This window comes from Pteropus alecto, unplaced genomic scaffold (assembly GCF_000325575.1).
Source record: "Pteropus alecto unplaced genomic scaffold, ASM32557v1 scaffold22, whole genome shotgun sequence".
In the NCBI taxonomy this organism is placed as follows: Eukaryota; Metazoa; Chordata; class Mammalia; order Chiroptera; family Pteropodidae; genus Pteropus; species Pteropus alecto.
In genome coordinates, this window is record NW_006434839.1 from 14,179,356 (window position 1) to 14,194,563 (window position 15,208).

At 33.8% G+C, this 15,208-nt stretch overlaps 1 protein-coding gene and 1 pseudogene across 1 annotated transcript in view; both read left to right on the forward strand.

Annotated features, from left to right (window-relative positions):
• Positions 1-9,629, forward strand: part of SLC13A1 (solute carrier family 13 member 1) — an 83,874-nt gene extending 74,245 nt beyond the window's left edge. The window contains exons 16-19 of the mRNA XM_025045858.1: positions 1,488-1,597; positions 6,284-6,445; positions 7,861-7,998; positions 9,252-9,629. Coding sequence (XP_024901626.1) covers positions 1,488-1,597; positions 6,284-6,445; positions 7,861-7,998; positions 9,252-9,389 — 548 coding nt within the window. The 3' untranslated portion in view covers positions 9,390-9,629. The remainder of the gene's footprint in view (positions 1-1,487; positions 1,598-6,283; positions 6,446-7,860; positions 7,999-9,251) is intronic.
• Positions 9,630-14,187: 4,558 nt separating this feature from the next.
• On the forward strand, positions 14,188-14,310 carry LOC112478772 (annotated as a pseudogene).
• The last annotated feature ends 898 nt before the right edge of the window (positions 14,311-15,208 follow it).

Below are 15,208 nucleotides of genomic sequence, written 5' to 3' on the forward strand. Positions count from 1 at the left end.
TAAAGCATGGACAAAGAAACACACATGTTTATGTGAGTATGCCCCTTCCCCTTCCTCACACATTTCTTGAACATAGGCTTCATCCACGTCTGTGTTTTATATTACCGCATCATGTTATGGGTAGTCAGATTCTTATGTTGCCGATGTAGGACTAATGGTTTAAAATTGTCTGGAAATAGTCTAGTACAGTAGAGTTGTGGGAGGTTTTTGTTGTTTGTTTGTTTTTCTTTTTTCTTTTCCTTTTTTTTAAAACTGGAATGGACCTGGGATTCATGCTCTTGGGTTAGCCCACTGGGCTCCTTCAGTCAGAATCAATAAATGACTAATGAGTCAGATTTCTAGGATTTTTAGATTTCATGTAAACAGCACCACTTAGGAATAAATGCCTTTTGCTCTCCATTGAGACTAGAACTTCTCAAAGTGTGTTATAAGAGATATTGCAACACAGAGCAGTGATTCCTAGGAGACCTTGAGGACTCAAAGCCCTACGGCCTGGCAGGGACATGTGTTGAGGAACCAGTGCCTGGCTTAACTTCCCTGGCTCCCTCCTCTGAATCCCCACTCAGAGAGCCTTGCCCCTATCCACCATTCCCTCTCATTCTTCAGTTCTTTTTCTCCCAATGAACGCATTCACACTAGGTTTAAACATAACAGATAAGACATAATATGGTAAAATTTACATGAAAAGTACATGTCAAAGATGTTTGCATTTTCACAGGATATATGGCCTTAATTCAAGTAAGAAATAGAAAAATTTCAGTCAACAGTGAAGAATAGGTTTGGTTTAGGTTTGGGAAAAAGGCATAGGAAGATCTCATCAGGTGGAAAGCTGCCTATTACACATAAATGTTAAGTGAGCATAATGTGTTCATGGATGACCCTATTTCTCAACAAATCCATGGAGCCATGAGGACCCAACTATCAAGATAAATCTTTATGATAATTGCTTTACGAGTATTTTAAGGGTCTCATGAATCATACTTAAATTATTTAACCTGAACTTTGAATTACTTTAAACTGGAATCCAAAGAATCTATCATGATCCTCTCATGATTTGAAAAAAATAGTAAAGATTCAGGTAAATGTTAACAAATAATAATTATAATGCTGCCTCGATACTATTAGAACCAAAGAAATATTACATTTTTTGTATAGCAAAGAACAATACAGTCCAATACACTGTGTTACTCGTAGTGGAATGAATGAATGAATGAATGAATGAATACCATTATAAATGATATTATAATTTATCTAACCCTACCTATAATATGAGCCAAAGAATTTTTCCAAGATATGATTTTTTTAAAAAGAATGAAATCTTCCACCTAGACCAATACTCAAATTCCATCCAGATCAAATCCTCTATCTAAAAACAACTTAGGAATACTAAAAACTTCTTGTGAAATGGCTATTAAGATGATGAGAAAAAAAAATGTCATTTTATCGCATTTTAACCCATGCATAACTGTAGGGCTTTTATTTCGCAGTTGCGTTTGACTACTCTCCTCTGATTACTTGGAAAGAATTCCAGTCGTTCATGCCCTGGAATATAGCCATTCTTGTCGGTGGAGGGTTTGCCTTGGCAGATGGCTGTGAGGTAATATTCTTGTCTAAGATATTTAACAATTAACTAGGCTGTTCCAAAGAAGAACACAGTTATCCAAGCTTTTGGTATATTTAACTTCATTCTATTGTTGTAAAGGCACAGATTTCAATAGTCATGCAATAAGTATACCACGCAAATGAGGTCAGTTCAGAGTTCAAAAATTTTTACAGGCTGCAAGCATAAAACATTCTTTTTTTTAATGATGTACCAGCGTGTCAAAAGAAATAAAGCAAAGATCAGAATTCTTAATTCATGAAACAGTATTAGAAGACTAGCTTAGGAAGAAAAACTTAATATAAAAATCATATGTACAGTGACTCCTAGTGAAACATTTTCGTAATGTTTTTACTTTATTTCATGATGAATTTGAGTAGCTCTTAGAGTTCTGTGCAATATATCAAGGTTCTAATGTCGAAGGAGGATAAGAAATATTAGTACTTTACATTATATACTTATTACAATATTTCTTACATAGTAAGCACATAAAGGTACTAAATACATACTTATTGAATAAATTCCAGAGAGAATTTCACACAACCATGGCTAATGTTATATTATGTCTAATTTTTGGAAGAAGTAAAACCACCCTGAGGAATAGAGTTGGCCATTTCTTTGGCCGATCTATCCAGCTGATATAAAGTAGAAATCTAATGTAAAGTAGAAATAAAGTAGAAATCTGAGAAGATCTTTGTCCCTGAAATTGCCCTGGACATTGTAGGGTTGCTGGATGAAAACTATCTTCTCCAAAAATTCCATGAAAATCTTTTACTCTGACTAATTGAAAATCTCTAATTTCTGGATTTTTATAGTCTTCTATAAAACACTCAAAGCTCATGGCCGTTCCATTTTCTTAGTCATCAAACTAAAAAGAAAAGTGAGAGAGATGTCGTGTCCAGACTTTTAGTTTCTGGGAAGTTAAACTTTTACACTTCTCAAGACAAAGAACTCTCTGTTCTGTTCTTTTCTTAAAATCCATAGAGAGACTAGTTTTTGCTTCTGACTTTATTGTCAGGTTTTCTCTATGGTATTTGGATCCTGAGCTTTCAGCAATGAGATTTAGTAATATGTACAATTCAGAGTGCCACTTACAAAGTTATTTTCATTCTAGATTTGGCTTGCCTTATAGACTGCTCGAATATAAATGATAGAAATATAAGACAGATACAAAAAGTTCAGCAGTAATGATATCTGGTTTCTCAGAATAAATAACTTCCATTCCTATGTCTGCTCATTTGAATTGTGAGGATATTAGAATCAGCAATTCTGACATTGATGTGAACTTTGTTCATTCTTCCTTCCCAGAATATCTGTCAGGACTGGACCCAGATGTTCAAAGTGGTTTTAAAAGCATTGGCCAAATCTTAGAATAGCAAAGTCTAAGGAAATGAAAAGGTTTGGACGTAGTCTGATGTAGTAGTCTCTCTCATTGGAAAAATTAGGGAAACCATGGAAGGACGTCTAAGTGGCTATGAAAATCCTAGTATTACATAGAATCAGATTTCTATAAGATGCCCAGAATAGCTCTACACCAAAGTGATTAGATTGAAACCATGTGCTACAAAAACATGTCTATTGACAAATATGCACCTAGAAACTGGTTTTACAAAGATTTGGAGACAGTTAATTTTTTAAAATTTATTCCGAATTGTAAGTAGTTTAGCAAATGTCCAGAAATAGATAACCCTTTTAGTTGTGAGCCGTGAAATAGCAACTGCTAAAGCAATCATCTCATTACAGTTCTTTCTGTCTTAAATATCCTTTGATATGTTTTAACATGACTGAACTCTCATGAGCTGGTAGTCACTTTCAAATTCTTAGTAGTGAATAATTCCTCCTCTCTCTTTTTCATATAGTCCTCAAAGTTTTTCTCCTAGGCGAAACATGGCAGATTTAACACTATTTTTCTCAGCTCTCCACTAAAATGACCATAACAGAACAAATAAAAGTTCAATCCATAAAGGTAACGAATTTACAGCAGGAAGAATACATGTAAGAGCTGTTAATAACATTTAAAAGAAGGAAAGAGAATATTTGAGAGGCAACTGACTTTGTACTATAGAAAAGATAGAAAAAGATAAAACTATGGGCCTGCAAAAGGATGAACCAACAAGAAACAAGCCAATTCATACACAGGATCCTGAAAGAGCTTAGAAATTGAAAGCAGCAGATTAATTGACAGCTGGGATAAAAAACAGTACTAAAAGTGGAAGATGGTTTTAAAGGTGTATAAGGAGCTGTGAGCCTCCCAGATATTCTCTCCAGTCCTGAATGGACAGGCAAGTATTCTCTCTCCTCCACAGAAGAAAAATTAAATTTACTGTGTAACAAAATTGAATCGATGAGACATTGGCTCACAGCTCCATCACCTAGTAAAGTCTTCTTCTCAAGAGTCTTTGCCTAGGCACAAAGAGCTTCCAATTATCCTTTTATTGTCTCTCTTTTAAACATGAATAGACAGACCGGGGTCATCAGATAGTTGAGAAAGCCTCTGATACAACAACCAGTAACATAGAATAAAAAGAAAAGGAACACAAAAAAGACAAAGAAAACTTTAAAACTCTGTTATTGGTCCCTAAAAGAGATATCAGAAATGATAAACACATGAAACTAAAACAGAATGTTATTTTTTTAAAGGCATAGACAGAAAATAAGAGCCATAGAAGATAAATAACAGAAATTTTAAAATTCAGTAGCAAACTTAAAAGATAGTTTGAACATACCCCAGAAAAGGGAACAAAAAAATGAATAGAAGGTAACATAAAAAAAACGAAGAGATAAGAAAACTGGAGTATCAATCCAATATGTCCAACAGCCAACTAGGAGTTTCTGAAAGAAAGAAAAAAAAAAGAAGAAAGTAAATAGAAATGGAAGAACATTTCCAAAAACCAATGCAAGAAATTTCCCAGAATTGAAGACTTGTACATTCTGGAGTGAGAAAGCTACTAAGTGCCCGATTCCAAAGCACTTCATGTAGAATTTTGGAACTCCAGGTGTGATGATACAATCCCAATAACCTCCAGAGAAGGGAGACAATATGTGCTGTAACCTTTGCCAGCTGCATCTAATCAGACATAGATAAAAATCTGTTCTTAAAGTTTATGTAGTTATATTCTAGGATGAATTTGTAGCAATGCTACTTAAATGGTAGGCAGATTTTTTCCATCTAAAAGTCGAGACCAAAAAACAGAAATATACATCAAAACCACAAATAACATATATAATATCTGGTATCCATATCTGGGGATGTTTTGCCAACCTTTGATCAAAGAGTACCCTGCTTGTAATTAGAGCTTTTCTAAAAGATGCCAATCCTAGTTTGTCATGGGCATAAAGATTCATACATGCAGTAGCTCACCGAAATCTCATAGAGGATTTTTTCCTTCCGTTTGAGGGAGAATAGAATAACATGCCTATTAATTTGAGTACAGCTGACTTATTTGTACTACGCACATGAATCAAAGATTAGAATGTCATCAGGCTTCTAAAGAACCCAACTGGAAGCCACAGGAAATAGAGCAATGGCTAAGATAATTATTTTAAGTCTAAAATTTCATGAAAGCTAAACTATAAAAAACAGTGTGAAAAGAAAATAAAGAGATTTTTCAGACATGCAGAAACTAAAAAAAGGTACTTCCCCTGCACCAATTCTCAGAAAGCTATAGAAGAATGTGCTCCACCAACACAAAGGAATTAGCAAGAGAGCATTCCCACACAAGAGGCAGGTGAAGGGAATTTATAGCACACTAGTGAAGAGAGGTCTCAGAATAACAGTAGAATAGATTTAAAAGGCAGCTAGTCCAGATGGGACAGAAGGAGGGAATACTCCAGAATGGATGTCTTCATGAAGGAAAATGAAAAAGAACACTGACCCGATATGTTTGTCTACTTGTGGGGAGCTTTCTGGTTTTACTGGAGGGTGTGCTGAAGAATTAGTGATAGGTAAGTAGAAAACCAAGCAAAAAATGAAGCAATTATTCCCTGGCAAAACAAACAAACGAAATGAACAACAATAAAACAAAAAAAAGTAAATATAATCACAGAACATTAATTGACGGGTATAAACAATATTGATATAATCATAACAGTAAACTTTAAATATTGACTTAACCGAAAATGTTGATATATAAGTATAAGGGAATGGAGGGACAGGAAATATAACTATGGTAGATGGTGTAAAAAAGCTGAAACCTTATGTAACATATTAGGAAGTTGGTAAATAATGTCTAAGTTTGAAAATTAGGAAAAAAATTAATTTTGAAAAATTGATATAAATACTTAAACATAGCTCTAAATAGCTAATATAGGTTGAAAGCCGTTGCCTCTGGGGAACACAATTTAGGAGTGGAGAGAGGTAGACCAGAGAGCTGCTATTAAAGCTCTATAGTACTACTTGTTAAAATATCCACATACATTAGTTACATAAAATTGAAATTTAATTGAAAAAAATGTGGGAGACAATTCAAACTTTCTAAAGCATGTTTGTAGTGTTAAAATAAGAACAACTGAGAGTTTCTCCATGTCAAAGCCACCCAGATCTACCAAACCATAAAAATATATGAGATCAAGATTACATTTTTAGAAACTGATTTCTTAGAGCAAATAATGCTTTTTAAAAAATTAAATTGTGTCTATCAAAATGAATTATTAATGATTAACAAATTTTGCAATTTTTTTTAGGAATCAGGACTATCTAAGTGGATAGGAAATAAATTATCTCCTCTTGGTTCATTACCATTATGGCTAATAATTCTGATATCTTCTTTGCTTGTCACATCTTTAACAGAGGTAGCCAGCAATCCAGCTACCATTACGCTTCTTCTACCAATATTATCTCCATTGGTGAGTATCTCATTTATACCAATTATACTCTTCAGCAAAGAGCAGTGTTCTACTTTGCTTGTTCTGATATTGTGAAGTGGAATTGTTTGGGGCCTGAGGTCCTCCTGTAAGTAACGTATAGAGTGGTCTTTATTTGCATTAATATTTTTCAGGAGACTTCAACTCAGGAGACTCTCTTCTTGTTCATGCAGCACAGTCTTAATCATCCACCTTCTCTCAGCTCAGATTTTTCATTTGCAGATAAATGGGAGGGTCCTTTGTAGCTGTAAGACTTTGGGGTTCTTTAGTATTTAGATCTCTAACTCTGACACTTCTCCCTCTGGAAGAATATTTCTGAATTTCTGAGAAAGACTTGATATAAGTGATTTGCAAGTGAATGTAAAGCTAGACTTACACTTCAGGCTTCGAGCTTAAATATCTTAGACACAGTTTTCTACTACCCAGGGAAGAATTTTAAAAGATAAGTAAAAAGCAGAATTGTAAGAAGAGAGAAAGATGGTCTTCCTTTCTTCTCTTCACCTAGCTAGCAATTACAAGAAATAGCTTTAAGTAAATGTTTTTCTTATCGGAACAGATGGGATTGGTGAAACAAAAGAACTTTAAATTAAGAAGGATTGCCCTTCTGGAATTGTTCTGCTACCAGCCCAAGGGGCATATGTTGGCATTCTTGAGCTGTTGCTTCAAATTAGAAAAGAAATGTAGGGAGTTGAAATTGGCAAAACATTATTTTGTTTTTTTTCTTTTTTTTCTTTTTCGACATAGAGCAGTTAGAAACATATGTGATAAATAATCATAGTAACTCTTCTGTGATGATCCTGAAGCAAATTTTAAATTATATATGTCACAGAGGCAGTAAAGTTAATAGAATGATGAGAAGTTTGGGAGCCAGAGGGACCTGAGACCCTAAGCTCTACTGCTTGACAGCTGTATGTTTGGACAAGTTACTTTAATCTTTCTGTGCCTCAGTTTCTTCACCTATTATTTGGGGCTATAGTAGCCATCTTATAATGTCATTATGAAAATTGAGTTGTAAATATAGTTTATTATAGTATTTTGTACATTATATATAATATATATAAACTTTATATATGTTATATGTAAACACATATATTTTACATATATGTAAACACTTAGCACAGCACCTAGCATTAGAAAAATAAATGTTTGCGGTTTTTAGTTTCTGGAATAAATGATACTTTTTTTTTTTTAAATAAACTGAGCTATAATGCTTAAATGGGCACCAATAAACATAAACGAGAGGAAGAGACATTTTCCGAAAAATATTCTTCAAGTTATAACTGCATTTGTGTGTATAATTTTATGTCTTTAGGTTTCAACCTGCTTTTTTTGCTCACTGTGATGCTTGGTGCCTACCTCAAAATTTTACTTAGACTCTTTTTTATCTTATTCAACAGGCTGAAGCCATTCACGTGAACCCTCTTTATATTTTAATACCTTCTACTCTATGTACATCATTTGCATTCCTCCTACCAGTAGCAAATCCACCTAATGCTATAGTTTTTTCATATGGCCATCTAAAAGTTATTGACATGGTAAGTAAACTGAAAGAATATCAACAGGTCCAATAGCATTTTGTTTGTTTGTTTGTTTGTTTGTTTGCGACAGCTTAGGTAATCTCTCCTTTTACACACTAATAGACTGCCAGGAAAAGCATGGCTTGAATTCTGCTTCCAAAAATGAGTGCATGACTGGCTATAGAATTGTTTCTAAGAGTGATAACCAGAAGGGAATATGTCATTAGAATTTATAGTCACAAATACAGAGATATTAAATGTATCAATAGTGTTCTGGGAGAAGGAAAAGAGCAGAATATGTTCAACACAGTGGCTTAAACTTACATGTCAAGATCGTAATCTAAACTGGCCTATGCAAAAGGTAGAAATAGGGTTAATGAAATTTAGCAATCAAGCTTGTGGTTTTCTATCACAAACATTTATGCAATGGACATTTGCTCTGAATAAGCCATGGGGCTCAGTTCCCAACTGATGAAAAATCATCTTTCTTATTCTGATTCTAATAGTGACATCTGAAATGAAAGCACAAACAGGTAATAATAGAAATTTTAAGTGACAAAACATGCACGTTTTTGCCAAATACGAAATATGAAAGTAGCAGTCGTCAAAAACTAACGAGAATATTCTGGTCTCCCCCCAATTTTGATTGCTAACTTCCAAACCAAACCAAAAAGGACTATAACCAAATAGAAAGCAACTTTGAGATTGTTTAATGGACTCCAGAATGATGATGTCAAAGCTAGAAAACTGGGAACTCTAAGAAAGATAAATAGAAGTCACATTATTAAATTTCAGTAAGAGGGTACTGGTCATCTATTAATAATATTGACTATGAAGGATCCAGTTATCATATACTGACTTGAACCTTACCACTGAAATACAAAACTGTAAAACTCAAATTTTGATTTAACATGAAATGGCAGGTATTTAAAGGGACTTTTCCCTAATCAGAATGACTCTAGTATATTCCTAAAAGGCACCTCTCTGATACTTTCCAATTAAATGGCACTTTGTTGGGGACAGATTCTCTTTTGACATAAATGGAAAAACCTGTTTTTTTCACCTCTCTGATACTTTCCAATTAAATGGCACTTTGTTGGGGACAGATTCTCTTTGACATAAATGGAAAAACCTTTTTTTTTGAAATCAACAATTCATGCTAATTGTTTCGGATGCATGTGCATCTGACATATGCCTTCTGCAGCAGTATTCCAATTCTTCCATAGGTTTTCTTTTCCAGAGACTGACATTTATACTCTTTCCTATTCAAGGTTAAAGCTGGACTTGGCGTTAATATTGTGGGTGTTGCTGTGGTGATGCTTGGTATGTTCACCTGGATTGTGCCTATATTTGACCTCAATTCTTACCCTTCTTGGGCTCCCTCAATAAGTAATGATACCGGGCCATGACAAGCACAAATCTCTGACCATCCTGTGGTGAGTTTTGGGAAGCTTTAAGAATTCACTGCAAAATTTAGCTCCGAAAAACTGATGACACATTTAATTCCACCTGGTGTAGCTGCTGCAATTCCAGTGAGCACCCAAAACTTGCTGACATAACTCAGAATCCGCATTTCCTTTGAGATGCAACCAAAGAGCATCTACGTGCCTTCCTTCATCAAGAAACCCATGGTTGTGATTTTGCTCATGGACCATATGTATCCTGCTTCATTATAAGACTAATTTATTACTTGACCTTCAAAGAAATTAGGTCTTTTGCTTCATCTTGCAGTTTGGGTTCAGTGTACCATTTCAAATGTCAATTTATTATATGAGAAAGTTCCCATGAAGCTATAAATAGAAAATAAAATATACAAGATAATTAGGGACTTGGATAAATCATTTTCATAGTGTTGTTTGAGGGAATTAGTGTGGTCATCTGGTGGTGCAAAAGCAAAGTTTAAATAAACGTGAATCCATTAACAACAGAAAACTCACAGATAAGAACTAATTTCTACTTGATCTGCAATATAATTCATACTTTTATGATCTCAGTGCACTGAAAAATACATTTTGTAGGGCTATGGGTTAAGTTCACTATGATTTGCACTATTAGCACAGTATAGTTAAGAGAACTAAACACTATAAAACTATTAACACATTTATCTATATGTATAACAATTTTGCTTAAGTGTTTACCTTATTTTAGAAATACATAATGCCATATATTAAAAGGAAGAAATTCAGAAATTTAAATGAATTATCACTGTGTATAAAGACATAGAAAAATCACATAACTGTATTATATCAGCATTGAAATGAAATACCAGAGGGAAATAAAGAAAGAAAAATTAAAACTGTTGATTATTTACAAATAAAATATAAATTATTTATGGGCTAACCCAAAAGAGAAGAGAACTGAACATTCAAACAAAAGTAGCAAGAGAATAGTCTCCTGGCACACAGGATGTGAAAAAATAGTCTACTGGCATTACAAAATTAGACTAAAGGGGAAAAAATAGCAATCAAAAACAAAAGTGGAAATTTTAAAGATGGAGAAGTTAAAACATAGACATTCTCATACTAAAAATAAAAGACGAGGTTTAAAAACCACTTTTGCTATTTTTAATTTTCATCAACTCTAATCTGCTTTTCATGTAAATGACATCATTTATAAAGTTATTTTTGAAAATTAAATTTAGTAAAGAAGATTTTTTTAAAAAAGGAATAGTTCTTTAAGAAATTAAATATAACAAATAGCCCATGTGCATTATATTAATTAGTCAAAGCAAAATTAATCATTTCTTAAATTAGCTTAAAATTAATTTTTTAAACTTTAAAATATAATATTGCTGCTTTGTGTATATCTTCTAGGTTTACTCTATTCACCTGTTTCCTTCCTCATCATGTTACACATTTATTTATGATTCATAGTGTTTATTACATTTCTTCTTTTTTTCTAGTCATTCAATTTATCATTGCTGAATTATATTATACGAGAAATACATTTTCATTATGAAAAAATGAAATGACTTTTCAAATTATAATGAGTAAGTTTTGCTCTCAAGAATATAATATAAACATTTCAGCTTGAATCATTTTAATGAATTACTTCCAACAGCTGCCAGCTGAGTACAGAAAAAATAATACTTAGTCAAAATTTTTTTAAGTGAGACATACAGTTCTCTTGCTACATCTTTATGTTTGGTTGATATATCAAAAAGACTTAACTCACCCATTTCATATTTGCCCCATTTACATCAAATTCTCAAGTTCTGTTAGTTTGAGAGTTGGGTACCGTCTTTGAAAGTTTTAAAAGACAACCTTAACAGATAATCAAACAAATCTTCGTCTTCCCACTTTGTGGTAGATAGTGTTTTTGTTATTATCTTGATCCTTGATCTACTTAAGGTTAACTAGAAATCTTTGTCATTTTAAATTCCAGTATTTTTCTTAGCATTAGATCTTGTCTAGATAATAGTAGCAATTTCACTAAGTGCCTATTTACTGCCTTTCATGCAAGTGCCTGAAGGGTTTCACTGGCATATGTATATCCTTCACTCACCTCAAACTGCCTCTGAACATGTCAGCATCTCTAGAATTCAGACTTCCTTCCTTTCAAATAGTGTGCACTATTTTCACCTTAGTTGCTATCTAAGACTTTGTTCTCTCCTTTCAGCCTGGGAAGTAGGGAGGTAGCCAATATTACTATTTAAACCTATTAGCAAAAATTAATAAAACAATATCATGGCACATTAATTGACATGTGTATGATATATTATTATATCTATGCCATAGCTAAATATTTAGTAGGAAGCTTTGTGATGACACATTCTAAAGTTTTTTTGGTTTAGTTAATGAATGACTATTATCTTTGTTTGACTGTGTGGATTTTACCAAATTAATTTTTTAATTTTTATTTTTAGCGGGGGAAGGTTGTACCAGCAATGAAAGAGAAAATCCAAACAGGATCAGTTTTATTACTCTAACATAATATAAAAAGGAAAATAGTTAATAATTGTTATTTCAGTAACTGTTAACCATGCTATTTCCAAATGAAGCACTCTTGTCAAAGTAAAGATTACTAAGCTCTGAATGCAAATATCAAAATCAAAGGCCCCCATTGTAGAGGTGAGATAGACTAGCCCGGGAGTAAACAGTAAAAAGAGCATATAACTGAAGTAGAAATTAAAAGGTTTTTCTAAATATGAGGATCTTCATTTGTCTAGGAAGAAAATGACATGGAGTTTAAAAAAAATAAAGAGGCTTTTCTTAATGACAATCTAGTGAAAGAAATATTAGAGGGTGAGAGGGGCAAGATCTTCTAGAGGACAAATAATAATAATAAAAAAAATAGTGTATAACATACATTACTGCATCAGCAAGAAAATAATGGAAATCTTCAAAAAGGAAAGATGGTGAAGCACCAGCAAGAATCCAGAGACTGAAGCAGGGACCAAAAGCAGCAAATGCTAATCCCGAGAGATTTTGCAATTTTATTTTAATAGGTACACGGGGAACAAGGGATGAGAGACAAATCTAGGACACCAGTAAGTTAGAAGTCGAATAGAAAACTATATAGAGTTAGGATCTCAAAGGGCTATCTTCTCAGTGGAAAATGTGAGCTAAGGGGTGGGGATGGGGGGACAAACAAAAAAACACCCCATAGAGAGAAACATCAAGAGAAATTCAATTTTTTGGCGCATGCACTGGGTGGAATCTTCCTTGAAAATTCATAATCACACAGGTCAGGGGTTAAAATCTCAATACCACTGTGTATGTGTGTGTGTGTGGGAGGGGTGGAACCTTCATCTACACCTTTATTTTAAAACTCTCCTGGGTTGTAGCATTCCCAAGTACCTGGCAAAAGAAGGAATTACTTCAACCCGAGGCTCAAAGAATTTCTAAGATAATAATCAAAATTCGCAAATCTGCCAAGACATAAAGCATATTGTGCAAGAGCCAACATTAACAAAAGAAACAGAATCCAAAGTACAAAAACAGAAGATATTCTAATTATCAAATACAGAGTATAAAATGAGGAAGCATAATGTTTAAAAATTTTGAAGAGGGTATTGGATATATAAGTGTGGTAGGCGGAACTCTAAAAATGTCCTCCTAAGATTTCTGTTTCCTGGTTATTCAATCAAATACTAATCTACATACTGCTATGAAAGGATTTTGCAGATCTTTAAAATAGGGAGATTATCCTGGATTTTCCAAGTGGGATCAATGTGATTATGTGAACTCTTAAAAGCAGAAGAGGAAAGCAGAAGAGTCAGTTGAGTAAGATGAGACAGAATGGAAAGTCAGCGAGATTAGAAACATGAGAAGGACTGGACTCACTGTTCCTGGCTTTGAAGATGAAAGTCACACGTCAGGAAATGCGGGCAGCCTCTAGAAGCTGAGAATGACCCTCAGCTAAAACCCAGCAAGGAAACAGGGGCCTCAGTCCTACAGTTGCATGGAATTGAATTCTATCAACAACATGATAAGCCTATTCTTAAAATAGAGCCTTCAGTAAGCAACATAGCCCTGCAGACACCTTGATTTTAGTCCTTTGACACTGGTTTTGAACCTCAGCACTTTAATATAATGAGTTTTAAGTGACTATGGCAACAATAGAAAACAAATGCAATAAGGAATAAGAGACTGTGAAAAGTGACTAGATAGCTATGAAAAAGTGTCAAATAGAAATTTAGATATGAAAAGTATAATGATTTAAATTAAAAACTTAATGAATAGGTTAAGTAGCACACTATACAAACCAGAAAAGAAAGTATGTGAACTGGAAGACACATTACAAAAAAAATTAATTAGAATGCAGCACAGAGATAGACAAAGAAATGGAACCCTGAAAGGGATGTTAAAAAAAATGCAAACTAGGATGATAAATATAATATAGCATTATATTTATTCCAAGAGTAAATAATAAAAAGAATGACAATTATTAAAGATACAATGGGTGACAATTTCCCAACTTTAATAAAAGAAATCAATCAAGATTTTCAGGAAGCATAATGAATTCAAAGCAGAATTTAAAAAGAAAAAAGAAAATCTACACTCGCTTACATGATAATGAAATAGTAGAACACTCAAGAGAAAGAAGGGAGGATAGAGAAGACAGGCTATGTACAAGAAACTGCAATTAGACTGTGGCTACTTTTTCAAGAACAGTTGAAAACAGTTAAATATCTTCAAGTGCTAAAACCAAACTATCAACCTAGAATTATATATCTAGAAAAATTTATGTTTCAAGAATGAAAGGGTCTACAGCCATGCTATCCTGAACAAGCCGGATCCCGTCTGATCTCGGAAGCTAAGCAGGGTTGGGCCTGGTTAGTACTCGGATGGGAGATCACCTAGGGAGGAAGACTAGGTGCTGTAGACATTAAAAAAAATAAGGAATTGTAAGCTGACAAGGTTCTTGCAATCTGTGAGGTCAACCAAGGGTTGCCTCACCTGAAAAAAAAAAAAAGAATGAAAGGAAACTAAGGAATTTTCAAACAATGAAAACTAAGAGACCTTACTATGAACCAGCTCTCGTGAATGTACTTCTAATGCACTTATCAAAGGAAGAAGAAAAATAATTCAAGAAAGATGTGTGACACAGTAAGAAATGCTGAATAACCAAACGGATAAACATATGGGTTAAAAAAACTAGAATTAAAATACTGAAACTTTAGATAAGTTAACTTTAAGTTAGAAAGGTTACTCTAAGTCATAACACCTCAGCAAAGGTTGCCAAAGAATCATTTAATTTTTACCCAATTACTCCTTGGTTGAGAGAGAACACTGGAGATAAAACAGTGAACAAAGTACGCATTTAAAAAAATGGACCTCCCTTTACAAAATTCAGCACACAAGGAAAACAAGGAAAATTTAGACACTGTATATGATACGAGAAAACAAGTTCACTATCCTATTGGAATAATGTGGCGTGTTGTTATCAAATAAGCTTCTCACTCCATTAAATTATTCTCATTATTAGTTTTCACTGTAGGGATTTTTAGATAGTCAGGGCTGTCTGGGGCATTTTCTGCAGGGTTGTTGTGAACCTGGACAGCTACTACTCTGTACACCAGCTGTGCTGAGCCCACCCTCTCACCTCTCCTCAGCTGCAAGTTGATGGCTGGGCCACTGAATCAAAATCTATGCCTTTGTGGTTACTGTTCTATAAAAAGTATGTGCTAAAGATTACCAAAATATGTGAAATATCATATAGCCTCTCCTTCATTCCAAAATAATTGACACGGTCTTGCATCCAATAGCGAACATTTTCCATTACT